Source organism: Ceratina calcarata, unplaced genomic scaffold, assembly GCF_001652005.2.
Source record: "Ceratina calcarata isolate Rehan_Ccalc_2016 unplaced genomic scaffold, ASM165200v1 scaffold154.2, whole genome shotgun sequence".
Classification (NCBI taxonomy): Eukaryota; Metazoa; Arthropoda; class Insecta; order Hymenoptera; family Apidae; genus Ceratina; species Ceratina calcarata.
In genome coordinates this window covers 300,881-315,018 of record NW_017136637.1, presented here as the reverse complement: position 1 = coordinate 315,018, position 14,138 = coordinate 300,881, and the positions used below count along the sequence as shown (strand labels likewise).

The window sequence follows — 14,138 nt, the reverse complement described above, 5'->3', positions numbered from 1 at the left end:
TTATAAATACTGATAAAGTATGCCCGTGCAACAAAATTTGATTTTGCACAAATAGTTTATACATTGTTATCGTCCAAAAACAGAGACATTGATCTTGATAAATTAGGATCAATATTCGCGTAGTGCGCTTATAAATTGATAGGTACAAATGAAATATAGTTTATCGAGCCTTTTCCTGTTGGAACCAACAGATTCGTTTCTGGTTACCGTAACACGTTCGTTAAAGAAAAATATCAACATGATATCTCTAACGTAATCCGACGTAACATCGACGTTGACAAAGTACTAGAAGTCGCTACCACTTCCATCGAGGCATCTGTCATGACAAAGAAAATGAAATTTAACCACGGATTCTACGATCGTATAATTTCGTACGAATAATTTTCTGTACGAACAGTTTAAATGATACAATACAAACTGACGTATAATCGAAACAAAACGAGACGAGTAAAGAACAGAAGCGTTCATGCCTCATTAAAAAATTCTTAAATATCGATTATATTATCCAATAAATTATGCACAATTCCCATAATAATTAATTTAACCAACGTAAGTGAAAAATTTAAATAAACCGTACCACACGGTACGGCGGAGAGAAAAACTTATTGTGTAAAGAACATTTATATCGGTATGCAGTTCTTTTGTTTTGTCAAATCTAAATTTGTTATTCGTTTCGATTGTTTGTTCAATTTTTCACCGTCCCCCTGGATCCTTCCTCATTTTCATCACTGAGATTCTTTAAGCAATATTTTCGTATGTATATGCTCTGAGAAATACGGTACGAAATCTTTCTTCTTCTCTGTAATTTAAAAATACTTTCCTAAGCGCCCGTACAAATAGTTATGTAATTGCAATGTTCATGGCGGGCAATCATCATCCGTTTTAAATTATTAGGACTTCGTGTCGAATTTGATAACAGCGGCGATACAGTGGTACACTGATAAGCTCCTCGTTCCACCCGTTAATTTGTTGAGTCTTTGAAATCTCGTATTTGTACACCACGATTACACTTTACGAATTATTACGAATACACTTCGTAATTAATATAACTAATGCCTTCAGTTTATAGGTTCTCTACCACTTCGGAGATCATTTGTAAACAGCTACCGATCCATCCTCGTCCTTGGATCTCCCCGTCGTATCTTTCCCATACATGCTTATCACAATCACACCACATGTAATACATGAACCATTGTACAATAGATTGGTTACGCTACCTAATCGGACTATGTACAGAATTCATTGAGGAGGGCAGTTTTGTCCACAGAAGAGTACACTATTTTACCTCTACATCAAAGTCGAGGACCAGCAGTTTGGTCTCCTCCGTGCCGTTGCGGCTACCCACCGCGCACACCAGCTTTGTATCACTCGCACGTATCCTCCACACAACACCACCACTTCCACCGCTCTCCAAGGCGACCAAGTTCCTTATAAAATCACCTGGACAAACAGCGAACGTTTTAACCTGTTGGCTTATTCGAGAAATTCGATTTCGCCTAAAGAGTGTAATACGATGTGACGTACCAGTTTTAACGTCCCACAGTTTGACCGTACCGTCGTCGGACGAAGTAATTACAAAATGACTGTTAAATTGAAGGCAAGTGACAGCAGACTGATGTTTATTTGGACCAGACAACGTTTGAAGGCAGTGACCGTTGACAATGTCCCATACTTTAACGGTTGAATCCGCGTTTCCAGATACCAAAATATTATTGCGTAACTCCATCCCCGAGGTGAGCGACTGGTGACCCATCAATGTATGTCTACATGCGCCGGTTTCAACCTCCCACACTCTTATACTCGTATCCAGGGAACCGCTAACAACATGTACACCGTCGAACTGAAGAAGAAACAGACGTTACTTACCCGTGTTCACGCGTGTGAAAGCTTACAGCGAAAAACCGATTCTTACTTGGAGGGAATAAACACGATTTGTATGTCCTTGTAAGGTATGAAGGCACTCCTCGCGTTCCGGATTCCAAACCTTAACCATGTAGTCGTAGGCGCCACTGACCACTAATTTCCCATCGTATTGCACACATCTAACAGCCGCCAAATGACCCACAAGCACGTGTAAGCACTCGCCGGTATCCACTTGCCACACCCTCAACGTAGCGTCTCTACTGCCACTGACTACTTTGTTACCGTGTAGATGCATACACCTCACCGTCGACGTGTGACCGTAAAGAGTGTGGATGCACTGGCCAGTCTCTGCGTTCCATACTTTCAAGGTACGATCGGTGCTACCGCTAATCACAGTGCTCCCAGACATTTGCGAAGACCATACACCACCGGTATGTCCGACCAACGTTCTCAAACACTGTGCAAACGCGTACGACAATGTAGAAAATGTAATATTGGCGTTATCGTATCCACGTTCAACTTACCTTTCCCGTAACGGCGGACCACACTTTGAGCGTGTTGTCGTCAGAACCGCTCACTATCCGATTCCCGGAGAACTGGAGGCACGTAATCACGTGATCGTCGTGTCCCTTGAGAACCTTCGGCGTACGGATCGGTTTCGTCCTCCAGTTCATTTTTATATTGTGCTGCCTCATGTACGCTTGTTTCCACGGGCACGACGAGTTAACAGCATTCCTACAACTCTTCTTTTTCGACGGAGACAACTCTTTTAAGTCTTCTATCCCGGCTGCTCTGCACTTCTCCTTCCACAACAGATTGTCGTCGGCGAGAAATCGCCAGTTACGGCAGGTTTGCGCGGCCCTCAAGAGATCCCTTGGTTCTAGAAAAGCTAACACGGCCAGGGCCAACTCTTTTGGCAACAACGATATAAAGTCCCTCTGAAACTGAGGCTCGATCACTTGCATCATATGCCGCACTTGCGTCGGCTCACACCTCTCGATCAATTCGTCTATCGCTAGCATTCTTTCCGCGTTCGACCATCTCTACAGTTAAGAGCAGTATCTTTAGTATAAAAATAAACGACGGTTTAACTTTTCTTTTTATCAAACGATTCTACCTGAAACTGAAGGAGCCAATTACTCATTTCTGGCGGAGGATTATCTTTCGTTGGAATCACGCATCGTGTATGTTTAGCCTTGTCATCCAATTTCTTAACGATCCTGCAAAGGAGAAAAACGTTTGAGAACACGTTCTCGAACGAACACGCTCTCGAACGAACACGCTCTCGAACGAACACGTTCTGGATGATCATCCTTGAATTCTATCACTTACATCGAATAGGATTTATCTTCAGGATTAGGCTTTTTACACGGTAAACTCGATTCGGTTTCGCTTTTACGTTTTCTCTGAGGTTGAACGGCATCCAACGGCACGCAGGTATGCAAAATGGGACTGGGCACCCGTGGGGTAAGAGGCTGTGGCTGCGATGTGGACAACGAACAATTATTACTTTCAATCTCGGGTTCACATTCTGCATCGCAAAATATTCCCGTGTCACTAAACTGAAATGCAACCGATTGCAATGACGCGGACATTTCTCTAAAACAAACCGTATCGAATAATACTCACCTCCTCGCTCTCCTCGCCGCTGGTGTCATCCTCTTCCTCCTCCTCCTCCTCCTCCTCCTCCTCCTCGCCATCTTCACCGTAATCTTCTGATTCTTCATCTCGTGTTAAAAGAGAATGCATAGGTTCTAAAGAACTAGGTCCTGGAACACCTTCTATGCCCTCGACAGGACTTGGACTTGTACCACCTGGTTTATTATCATTCACTTTAGAGGACGAGGAAGGGACAGACATCACTGGCTTATGTCTGATTGTATTACCTGAAATAAAGAAATTGTCTAATCCCTAATTCGGTCTAATAAGGTTTAAAAGTTGTACACAGAGATTAACGTTGAATTAATCCATATTTCCATGATTCTATGTATCAAACCATTTCTTTATTATCCTATAATAAATTGTTACTACGAACTGGCTAAAGAAGCTTGTCATTTTACTTATATAATTCACTTGAAATGCACATTTTACCAATTCTCTGGTAGAAATAAACGTGGAGACTGATAAAGAAGCTCGAAAAATAATTAGAAAAAGAGAAATAATCGCAAGCGAGACAGGCGAGAACGAGAGTTGGTGTAACACTTATCTTTTCGTATAAGATATCAGAACAATGGTATAATGAAAGTGTCGTTAAAAACGTATTAGTATTAATTACATTCACGACGAGCAAGTTAATCGTCGAAAAGTATGCAAAAATCCTAACCTTAGACGGATCCTAAAACCAAGTTAGATTCGGAACATAGCCTAGAATAATAAAAGGAAGGACCGGTTAGCCACACCCTTAATTTTCATCGGATTATCGCGAGAAATAAATAATAGAAATGGGGAGCTAATTATAAACGAGCGGTTCATACTTAGATCGAATGTTTTTCCTCGTCGGACTCCTTATTGTAAAACTACTGTACAACGGTGATCCAAGTTTCTTTCGATTAATGTTTCTATCATATGGTCACGGTATGCATTTTTCGTGTGTCAGTATTTTGTTAGGTTAGAAGGCGACAACGTTAACTTTTCGATTGAAAATTTAGGCCAGCGCGGGTGTTGAAACAAAAATAAGAAACGGGTATAAACACAGAAAAAGATCCATCGGTAACTCTCGGTAGGCCCGAGGTTTTTATCTCTCCGGAGTAGACTCGGTGCTTCGTAGACAGGTAGTAGCTGTTGCACATGCGTTTACGTTTATAAGCCGCATATCCATTGTTCGTCTCACATCGTCGTTGCCATTCCATCCGTTGGTTATACTTACACTTACAATAGTTACAATAAACTAATAGGTATATCAAACATGATTTACGATATTCTTTTCGTTTACACAAGAATCGTGACAGAGTGACCTATAACAATAAACTCTCATCTTAATCTTGTACTTAATTCGCTCGACGAGCTCAATCAATCAATTTTATGCTCGATAGGACATAGAAACCAAATGTTTATCAGTCTCGCAGAAATTAATCCTATCTATTGTTGTGTATGTGCAAACGAGAATTCACAGATATTTATAATAATTTGCACGATATTACGTGATTCTGCGTTTACTAAGTAAAATTCGTACATACGATGGCTTAAGGTTTGAGGTGTCGATGGTACTTTTTTTTATCCATTATTTTAATTCTTATATATATTCTCCACTGCGACTGATTCGAAAAGAATATTCTGTGTACGGGACATTACGCATTATCGAGAACGCGACTGGTTTTACTGTATTCTATACTTGTTCCTTTGAAAATATTAGGAATGTGTTTGTGAGGTATGTGATATGTCAAGCGGTGACGTTGATGAGCCACCGAATTTTAAAGGTTATCAAACACGGTAGAATAGCTGCAGTTTTATCTTTAAATAATTGAGACCGACCGAAAGAGAATGCGTGATTGACGCGTCGGATCGTCGTCTCAAACGCTGTTTCGTTTTACTTTTCCAAACGCGATATCGCATGGTCACGGTTAAAACTAATCAGTATTTGACATTCGTAGAACAAAACAAAGGTTAGCTGAAATTTAAGCTGATACAATGGCTCTGGGTACGATATTGCAGGTGAGTTATTAACACAGATTATTTTCACTGACTAGCCATCGCGGGTTATCACTTTGCTTGATATTCCACAGAAAGCTATAGATCTAGTTACCAAAGCTACAGAAGAAGACCGCAATAAAAATTATGAAGAGGCACTTAGGTTGTATGAACATGCCGTCGAATATTTCCTGCATTCTATTAAATGTATGCCCCCAACATATTTTTGCTTCTGATAATTCGTTGACAAGAGTCAGTGGTATAAATAGCATCGGTATCTTTATTCTTTCAGATGAAGCACAAGGAGACAGGGCCAAGGAAAGTATAAGAGCAAAATGTACACAGTATCTAGAAAGAGCTGAGAAGCTGAAAGCATATTTGAAAAAGGGCAAGAAGAAACCGGTGAAAGCGGGTGAAGATAACTCCAAAACAGAAGATAAGAAAAGCGATAGCGGTGACAGTGACACAGATAGTGATCCTGAGAAGAAGAAACTTCAAAGTAAGCTAGAAGGTGCAATAATTATCGAGAAACCGGATGTAAAGTGGAGTGACGTTGCTGGTTTGGATGGAGCCAAAGAAGCACTGAAGGAAGCTGTTATATTACCAATACGTTTTCCCCATCTGTTTACCGGAAAACGGATACCATGGAAGGGTATCTTACTGTTTGGGGTAATTTTCTAAACAAAGTACTTGAACAATCTTACACATAAGTATTTTATAAGTAATTTCAAGATATTTCTAGCCACCAGGTACTGGTAAATCCTATTTAGCGAAAGCTGTCGCGACAGAAGCCAATAACTCGACTTTCTTTTCCGTCTCTTCTTCGGATTTGGTGAGCAAATGGCTCGGCGAATCCGAGAAACTTGTAAAAAATTTATTCGAACTCGCTCGTCAACACAAGCCTAGCATTATATTTATCGATGAGGTCGATTCATTATGTTCGCAACGTTCCGATAACGAGTCCGAATCCGCGAGAAGGATAAAAACGGAGTTTCTAGTTCAGATGCAAGGTACATGATACATCATCTTTCATCATTCTTTCGGCGTACGGATCGGGTCCGTCCATAACATACGAATCTTTCAAAGTTACATAAACAAACCACCAATGTGTTACAATACACTGATTTCTTAGGTGTGGGATCGGATAATGACGGAATACTGGTACTGGGCGCCACTAATATACCCTGGGTACTGGACTCTGCTATTAGAAGAAGATTCGAAAAGAGAATTTACATTCCTTTACCCGATGAGCAAGCTCGAGCTATAATGTTCAAACTTCATCTAGGAAACACTTCTCACTGTTTAACAGAAGAAGACTTTAAGAAATTAGCAGCTGCCACTGATGGATATTCCGGCGCTGATATAAGTATTATCGTACGAGATTCGCTCATGCAACCAGTTAGACAAGTTCAGACCGCAACGCATTTTAAACGTGTAAGGGGACCGTCACCGAAGGATCATTCCGTCATCGTCGATGATTTACTGACGCCATGCTCGCCGGGAGATCCCGCAGCCATTGAAATGAATTGGATGGAAGTCGACGGTGATAAACTTTATGAACCACCAGTCACTATGGCAAGTATTCTGATCATTTTTTCTTTCAAAGCGATTTCAACTATTCTGATCGATGAGATTTTTTTAACATGCAGAAAGACATGATGAAATCGTTGGCGACTACCCGTCCCACAGTGAACGAGGAAGACATGGCGAAATTGGAGAAATTCAAGGAGGATTTCGGTCAAGAAGGTTGATGCCCAAGTTTGTTAACGAAATTGCTGTACACTTCGGGTGTAACTTTCAATTATACACGCACTTGCCTTACGTCTTGTTTGATTACCAATATTGCTATACATAGTATTTGTACAAAAACACCATGTCAGATTTTGATTTCCAATGTTTTCTATTTTCTTTTTCCTTCGACGATCATTGCCCGATAACGTCGCAAGCTTGAGCTTACCAGAAAGCACCGTTTTTCGAAGCTAACATCAAATCGACAGAATTAGCGATATATACATACATATATATTTTGAGATAAAGATTTGTTAGAGTTTTAGTCAGCGAAGAAAAAAACAATAGACTGTTTCTTATTCAGACATGTGTACGGATAAAAATTGATGAGCCGCGCGGTCTATGAAGTATAGCGTTTTAACTTATATAAATATCGCTATAAGTTTTTCTTGTACCTAACAAATTAATTGTACATTACGTAGGTTTAATAAGTACTTCTGATTAATGTTTATGATAAACGATTAGCAATTTATTTGTATGTTTTATATAATTTCGATTTTTGTTTAACGACATCTATTTACTGCGAATAACCGATTTCAAATTGTACGTAATTGCGATTACATGTAGTATATGATATGTGTGTACGTATTTCAAATAAGCAGACTACCCTTTCCATGTAAATTGTTTTTATTGTTAATTAAATAAATAACAAGCTGTACAAGATCCAACACAAGCTTCTTCAAATAAAGCTTAGAAACGATGACAATCGTAAAAAATGTGTCTTAAAAATGTAACAGGAAATTTATCTATGGAGGGCAGTGCCTTAAGAATTCCGAATCCATGTAGACGACCGTCACAGTGATATCGTCACGAAAGATTCTTACCACCTCTTTCGGCAGCGTTAGCAATTGCGACAATTTTACATGATCCGTACCGTACTCCGTACCGCCTAGCGCATTTCTCAACAAATGAGTCGCCGCGTTACTGTCCAGCGGCTTCCGTTTCAAGCCTTCTTTCCGTTGCAACAACATTTTATTAATCTCAGACAATTTCATGTTCTTCCGAGGCAGCCTCAACGGATTTAATGTCACCTTCCCGCTCATATGTTCGCCCACCAGCCGGACAGCTTGCAAAGGTGTCATTAAATCCCACAAGCCGTCGCTAGCTATGATAAGGAACTTGTCTCTGGGTGTCAGCCTGTGGTATTTCACTTCCGGCTTTGCCGTTAAATACGGGGGAGTGTGATAGTGCGGGGGGATCGCAGCCTCGCCGAAATACGGCACTACCACCTCCCTCAGTATATCTTTGCTCCATTTGTACCGGAAATCACCTAAGGAACGTAGGGGAGCTAATTGACCGAGTAGCCTTTCCATTTTAATCACAGTCGATTTCTCATTAGCAGGATGTTCCGAAAAGATTCTTTCGACTTCCGCGCGATTGTCCGTGTTGTGTTCAACGGTCATCGATTTCGCGGTCCAACCTTCGTCCTCTGAAATTTGAAGAACGACGATGATTATGATCGTCGACGAGAATTATATGCTTCGGATAATTGTGATTATGCACCGGAAAGGACGCCGAGTACCGCTTGGCAATCACCAACTCCGGCGACGTGCAAATGTGGACCATCGATGTGTGCGACAGCCGCAACGGCGCCAGACATTGCGACAGCGAGGGTCCTAGCGGTACTGGTCTTACCTAAATTTAAAAGTGCTTCGTTCGACAAATCGTTATCTAATCTGAGAAACGCGTTCTCTAAAGCTCTTTCCATTTGAAACTCTTTTTTACACTCCGTTTCTATCAATTCTTTGACAAAGCTCAAGAAACTCGCTTGGTAAAGATCTTTAATCTCGGAGACGAACTCCACTTTGTTATTGAATATCTGAAGGAATTCGATTTTATTGTCCGAATTGATCGTGCTTAAATATTGTTTTAGCAATTTTGCGGGCAACAAACATGCTGAGATATAATGGAAAAGTCTCTTAGAAACGATTTGTGCGCAAGTACCACCTCCGTGACCATCGAACACACCTAACAATATCCCTAAAATAAACATGTTCTTCTGTTGTAAAAGAAACGAAATCGGATCGACATGCCTCTGACACTGACAGACAGACAGACAGAGAGAGAGAGAGAGAGAGAGAGAGAGAGAGAGAGAGAGAGAGGCAGTAAAAGACTGTCTCGTTCCATAGTGAGTTTTATATCGTTCTACCTTTTGTAAACAAACATTGGGCCTCGCATCGAGTGTCTTCTATAGGACTATTAGATGCTAACTGATTCGAATCGTAATATTTCACAGAGCTTTGACCATCGAATTCTTTGGTATATTCGTTAGCTTGTAAGATCGATGTGACCTGTAGCACGGTCTCATTAATTAAATCCACACCACAGCGTATGACAATATTTAATTACCTCCAGCGGCGTGAGTCGCGGCAATGCCGTGTACAGTCTTTTAATAGGTTTCCTGATGCTCCATTCATTCTTCTTAATGTATACATTTCCGACAGTCTTAATCAAGCTGTTACCAACGTTTCGCAAGACCATCCTATTTGCACTGTTTTTCTGCTAGCACGTTTCAGTGCTCACGCCGTTACGATACATGGTTGCAGATTAGGTTAGCAACCTATCATTGTCAAAATCTTATTCTCAACGATGATCTTTTCACACTTTTTTTGTACATACATACATACATGCAGCATACATTGCGTATGTCATATGGCGGCAGTTATAAGTTAGATCGCGTTAGGGTACCGTTTTCACTGTAAACGAGATAATTCCCTATGATATCACTATATCTAAAAGACGCGTAATGTTGCCAGAACTTTGCTTGGAAGACAGTCCATAGGGGGCAGAGATTTAAATTTCAAAATTTGCTTGATCCCCAACGGTCGGTGATGCTTGTCGCGTTCGCGTCTAGAATCTGCTATGGTGTTCAACAAGCGGGATTTAGCGAAAGCATTTTCGCCGAACAAAGTGAAACAGTTTACGAAGAAACGATTTTCGAACAATGGAGGGAAACCGAGCACGAGCGGAGGAATATCAACGGTGCAAACAAACGAGACCAGTTCGCAGACGAGTATCAAGGTAATCGTAAGGGTACGACCGCAAAACGATAATGAACAACAGGGCAACTGTAGAACGGTCGTAAAAGTCGTCGACGATAAGATGTTGATATTCGATCCGAAGGAAGAGGACAACCCGTTCTTTTATCACGGCGTCGCCCAGAAGAGCCGTGATTTGCTTAAGAAACAAAACAAAGAACTCCAGTTTATTTTCGATAGAATTTTTGACAAGTCGTCGAACAATTGCGACGTGTTCGAGGGTAGCACAAGAGATTTGATCAACAGCCTTTTAGACGGTTATAACTGCTCTGTATTCGCGTATGGAGCTACAGGCGCTGGGAAGACTCACACTATGCTTGGCAGCAGTGAAGATCCTGGTATCACGTACAGAACGGTGGCAGAGCTGTTTACCCAAATCGAGAACCAAAGCGAACATCGCGAATTTAATTTGGGGGTAACGTACCTTGAAATTTACAATGAGAACGTGCAAGATTTGTTACACAAGTCTGGGCCCTTGCACTTGAGAGACGATGGCAGGTGTGGAGTAATCGTTGCAGGTCTTAAAGTGATCACTATTCAAAATGCAGAGGATCTATTAACCCTCTTATCAAAGGGTAACAAGAATCGTACCCAGCATCCGACTGATGCCAATGCAGAAAGTAGCAGAAGTCACGCAGTCTTCCAAGTTTATATTAATATCACTAATAAGTTGGATGGTCAAGTACGACAAGTGAAGCTGTCTATGATCGATTTGGCTGGCTCTGAAAGAGCTTCTGCCACAGGCTGCAAGGGGCCGAGGTTCAAGGAGGGTGCGAACATAAACAAATCCTTGTTAGCTCTGGGCAATTGCATCAACAATTTGGCAGACGGTGCTAAGCATGTGACTTACAGGGATTCTAAATTAACGCGTCTTCTGAAAGATTCTTTAGGTGGAAATTGTCAGACAGTCATGATAGCCAATGTGGCTCCTTCCAGTTTTAGTTACGAGGACACTTATAACACACTGAGGTACGCCAACAGAGCAAAGAAGATTAAGACTCACGTGAAAAAGAATATTATATCTTGCGAGATGCATGTAACTGCTTATATAAAAATGGTCGACGAACAGAAGAAGGAAATTAATTATTTGAAACAAAAATTATTGGCACTTGAGAATGGATCGACAAATATTTTAACCGAAACGAAGAACACGGGGATTAACGAAGAGTTGGATGAACAAGCCATGGCTATCAGTAATAAATTGATCGATTTGCTAGAAAAGAAGAAGAGTCTGAACAAAAAGGTTCTCTCGCTGGAGAGCGCCGATAAAATATTGTGCTGTAGAATTCAATATAAGAAAGCAGCAGACGAGAGGCTACACAATTTAACAACGGTGGTCGACGGTTTGACGCCTGAGCAACAAAATGCAAGTGGAAAATCAAGAGTTAACAAATCGTTAAATTATTTCGAACGGCAAAGAGATTCTTTAAAGGTACAAATGGAAGCGGCATGGGATGAACTATGTTCGATAGAAACGGAAATAAAAAAATTGAACGCACAAGTGGAATTGAAGAAGCTTGACAAATTACAGAGTATGATCGCGTTAAAGACTTGCGAGATAGAGAATTGCAGAATGCAGCAGCAATACGAGCACACGAAGAAAATTAGCAATCTCCAACAATGCGAGATGCAGTCGCTTTATTCGATGGTGAAAATGATGAGTACTACGTTGCAACATTATTACAACATGATGAAAGGCTACGGCACACTGACGGACCCCATGAGAGAAGAATTTAAACAGCTGGTCAAATTGTTGGAAGGCGTGAGAAACATTAAATGGTCGGACATGGAAATAGTAAACCATGGCGAGCGTTTTTATAGTTTGACATGCCTCAGCGTGGACAATGTAATGGATCCGTTAGACAGCGAGATGCCTATATATGTATTAAATCCTTCCGAAGATCAGAATCAAGATGATTGCGCTAAAGATGTATTGAATGCGACTTTCAATGCGTCCTGCCCAGAGACAGGCAAATCGTCTGAATTTCACGAAACGACTATCACATTGCACGAGGATGCAAGTGTGAATACGACTGACGATATAGAAATAACGAAAAAGAGTAGAGAAGAGAATAAAAACACGGTAGAAAGGCACGGTAGTGTGCGTGTACCAGAAAAGGCTAAGAAACGTGTTCTTTCTGATAAGAACAACGTAAATGTAACTAAAACTCCTACTAAACAAGTAAGGAAGATATCCCCAAAGCATAAAGATTACACGCTGTCCGCAGTAGGAATAAAAGGTAAAGAAAATAAACAGCAAGCACCGAGGCATCAGGTAGTGATGAGTGCGAAAAGTATAGCTATATTGAATAAGTTGAAAGCGGATAAACCGAGGAAGGGAAGCCCTAGTAGTCCTAATACATCCGACGGAGGACTGAAAGTGATGAGAGAAAAAGAAAGGAGAGGATTGATGTCGACGCATCCATACCAAAAGCCAGATGGCAAAAAGTAAGTATGCAGAAATGTTAATGTTATCTCGTTGATTAACGCAAAACCCAGATAACAATGATTATTATATCGTTGCAGATATGCAGCGGTTCAACCTTCATCGCGGACACCGTGGTAGAGAATAGTTTAAGCAACGTAGTTAAGGAAACGTGTAATTATATATGTATACGTTCGGAGTCAGTAAGAAGATTACAGAGAACTGACTGGACATTTTTATTTCTTACATTTAAATATAATGACAGAGTCTAGTATGAAACAATGTTAATGTATTTGTACAAAAATAATGTTATGATGAGGAAAAGAGTGAACGTACAAATTTTACTTAAGCGATGTAGGAATACGAATGTACCTTTTAATATACTTTTTAAAGGGGTTTATTTGTCATATTGGCATTTATTTGATGTTCTGTACTGCTGTGCAATAATCAGTAACATAAACGAAATTCTCGAAACGAACTATTTATAACGATTTTTATACTACTTGTATTTATTGGTAACTTACAATTACGTTATCTTCTCGTCTGTCTCACGTTCGATAACTTCCCGTTACGGCTTCTTTCCTATTTACGGCATATTTTACAGAATCGTCAAATAAACATGCGTACATTATGATATATATTTTTTTATAAGATCTAACTATTTACATGTTTGTCCAGTGCGTCAAGTATTTCTGTTAACGTTTTAAGCTCCGTAAATTGACGCGACATAACGGGTCTGATAGATCTTGAACGATCGAATAACGACACCAATGATTGGAATAGAAACGCTAGAAAAGCTAGAGATGCCATAATACTCAAAGGATCAAATCCTGAACTGAAAGATAAGATCAAATATGGTTATCAATAACATACTTCAAGCAATTCTAACATTACTTACGAATAATACGGAGTAACAGCAGTTCCTCTGTACCCGTCGTAATAATTCCGAGTTTCAACCTCGGTGGACGCTTGACAACATTCCGTCTATTAAAGACGCGAGCTATGAGAAATTAGTTTATGCTCGAAATTTTAATATACTTACCGTCCTAGGGAGGACCGGATAAGCTTCACGAACTTCTAAACTATTTTCTGCGTAAGTTCGACGTACGATAATATTGACTAATCCAATTAGTGTACAAGTTTTCAACATTCTTCCAGATTAACGTGTCAATTCATTCGCGTAAGGAAAAAGTCAGTCTTCGTATTTCTTTACCTCGCCAACGTTCTTATAACATTTTACATGCTCTCATTACCTTTTTGCTCTACTTGTTTCAAGTTACGAAATCGTCAACTATTTCTTTAATCTTCCGGAATAAAGTGTGCATGAAATTGAGCGTATAATTATGAGCATGCATGTTCGTGCATAAGAAATGCGTAATTTTAATATTATACAATAA

The 14,138-nt window shown here is 40.3% G+C and overlaps 5 protein-coding genes across 10 annotated transcripts; 2 read left to right on the top strand and 3 right to left on the bottom strand.

Moving 5' to 3' along the window:
• Nucleotides 1-512: 512 nt before the first annotated feature.
• ago (F-box and WD-40 domain protein 7) lies at nt 513-4,635 on the bottom strand. 3 transcript variants are annotated; one of them, XM_018036904.2, is made up of 9 exons: nt 4,338-4,635; nt 4,187-4,227; nt 3,493-3,749; nt 3,196-3,425; nt 2,981-3,083; nt 2,388-2,906; nt 1,913-2,320; nt 1,525-1,840; nt 513-1,440 (listed from the first exon to the last, which is right to left on the bottom strand). In XM_018036904.2, the coding sequence occupies exons 3-9, from the start codon at nt 3,721-3,723 to the stop codon at nt 1,277-1,279; spliced, it is 1,971 nt and encodes a 656-aa protein (XP_017892393.1). In that variant the 5' UTR covers nt 3,724-3,749; nt 4,187-4,227; nt 4,338-4,635; the 3' UTR covers nt 513-1,276. The 3 variants fall into 3 exon arrangements, with proteins under 3 accessions (XP_017892393.1, XP_017892395.1, XP_017892394.1); XM_018036906.2 differs by having other exon boundaries at nt 3,196-3,344; XM_018036905.2 differs by lacking the exon at nt 4,187-4,227.
• A 39-nt stretch (nt 4,636-4,674) lies between these two features.
• On the top strand, nt 4,675-7,946 carry Vps4 (vacuolar protein sorting 4). 4 transcript variants are annotated; one of them, XM_018036909.2, is made up of 7 exons: nt 4,675-4,757; nt 5,454-5,514; nt 5,586-5,697; nt 5,783-6,159; nt 6,233-6,500; nt 6,623-7,065; nt 7,140-7,946. In XM_018036909.2, the coding sequence occupies exons 2-7, from the start codon at nt 5,491-5,493 to the stop codon at nt 7,239-7,241; spliced, it is 1,326 nt and encodes a 441-aa protein (XP_017892398.1). In that variant the 5' UTR covers nt 4,675-4,757; nt 5,454-5,490; the 3' UTR covers nt 7,242-7,946. The 4 variants fall into 4 exon arrangements, with proteins under 4 accessions (XP_017892398.1, XP_026675393.1, XP_026675394.1 ...); XM_026819592.1 differs by lacking the exon at nt 4,675-4,757 and adding an exon at nt 4,770-5,066; XM_026819593.1 differs by lacking the exon at nt 4,675-4,757 and adding an exon at nt 5,073-5,230.
• On the bottom strand, nt 7,888-9,886 carry Pdp (pyruvate dehydrogenase [acetyl-transferring]-phosphatase 1-like protein, mitochondrial). The gene is made up of 4 exons (XM_018036908.2): nt 9,628-9,886; nt 9,428-9,569; nt 8,782-9,258; nt 7,888-8,707 (listed from the first exon to the last, which is right to left on the bottom strand). The coding sequence occupies exons 1-4, from the start codon at nt 9,757-9,759 to the stop codon at nt 8,025-8,027; spliced, it is 1,434 nt and encodes a 477-aa protein (XP_017892397.1). The 5' UTR covers nt 9,760-9,886; the 3' UTR covers nt 7,888-8,024.
• Nucleotides 9,887-10,066: 180 nt separating this feature from the next.
• LOC108632324 (Kinesin-like protein at 67A) lies at nt 10,067-13,057 on the top strand. The gene is made up of 2 exons (XM_018036821.2): nt 10,067-12,764; nt 12,843-13,057. Exons 1-2 carry the CDS (start codon nt 10,141-10,143, stop codon nt 12,880-12,882), a joined length of 2,664 nt encoding a protein of 887 aa, XP_017892310.1. The 5' UTR covers nt 10,067-10,140; the 3' UTR covers nt 12,883-13,057.
• A 65-nt stretch (nt 13,058-13,122) lies between these two features.
• Nucleotides 13,123-14,132, bottom strand: LOC108632325 (uncharacterized). The gene is made up of 4 exons (XM_018036822.2): nt 13,784-14,132; nt 13,640-13,725; nt 13,408-13,576; nt 13,123-13,323 (listed from the first exon to the last, which is right to left on the bottom strand). The coding sequence occupies exons 1-4, from the start codon at nt 13,889-13,891 to the stop codon at nt 13,273-13,275; spliced, it is 414 nt and encodes a 137-aa protein (XP_017892311.1). The 5' UTR covers nt 13,892-14,132; the 3' UTR covers nt 13,123-13,272.
• Nucleotides 14,133-14,138: the final 6 nt, after the last annotated feature.

Excerpts from the sequence above, each read along its gene's own strand:
- ago (XM_018036904.2), bottom strand. The coding sequence starts at position 3,723 with ATGTCTGTCCCTTCCTCGTCCTCTAAAGTGAATGATAATAAACCAGGT. Across the intron at positions 3,426-3,492 it reads GCGGCGAGGAGAGCGAGGAG|TTTAGTGACACGGGAATATT; the intron begins GTGAGTATTATT and ends GTTGCATTTCAG. Across the intron at positions 2,321-2,387 it reads GGTCCGCCGTTACGGGAAAG|TGTTTGAGAACGTTGGTCGG; the intron begins GTAAGTTGAACG and ends GCGTTTGCACAG.
- Vps4 (XM_018036909.2), top strand. The coding sequence starts at position 5,491 with ATGGCTCTGGGTACGATATTGCAG. Across the intron at positions 5,698-5,782 it reads TTTCCTGCATTCTATTAAAT|ATGAAGCACAAGGAGACAGG; the intron begins GTATGCCCCCAA and ends TTATTCTTTCAG. Across the intron at positions 6,160-6,232 it reads AGGGTATCTTACTGTTTGGG|CCACCAGGTACTGGTAAATC; the intron begins GTAATTTTCTAA and ends AGATATTTCTAG.
- Pdp (XM_018036908.2), bottom strand. The coding sequence starts at position 9,759 with ATGGTCTTGCGAAACGTTGGTAACAGCTTGATTAAGACTGTCGGAAAT. Across the intron at positions 9,570-9,627 it reads CGCGACTCACGCCGCTGGAG|GTCACATCGATCTTACAAGC; the intron begins GTAATTAAATAT and ends ACCGTGCTACAG. Across the intron at positions 9,259-9,427 it reads CCAATGTTTGTTTACAAAAG|GGATATTGTTAGGTGTGTTC; the intron begins GTAGAACGATAT and ends TGTTTATTTTAG.
- LOC108632324 (XM_018036821.2), top strand. The coding sequence starts at position 10,141 with ATGGTGTTCAACAAGCGGGATTTAGCGAAAGCATTTTCGCCGAACAAA. Across the intron at positions 12,765-12,842 it reads CAAAAGCCAGATGGCAAAAA|ATATGCAGCGGTTCAACCTT; the intron begins GTAAGTATGCAG and ends ATATCGTTGCAG.
- LOC108632325 (XM_018036822.2), bottom strand. The coding sequence starts at position 13,891 with ATGTTGAAAACTTGTACACTAATTGGATTAGTCAATATTATCGTACGT. Across the intron at positions 13,577-13,639 it reads GCTGTTACTCCGTATTATTC|TTCAGGATTTGATCCTTTGA; the intron begins GTAAGTAATGTT and ends CTTATCTTTCAG. Across the intron at positions 13,324-13,407 it reads TTGACGCACTGGACAAACAT|GAAAGAAGCCGTAACGGGAA; the intron begins GTAAATAGTTAG and ends TGCCGTAAATAG.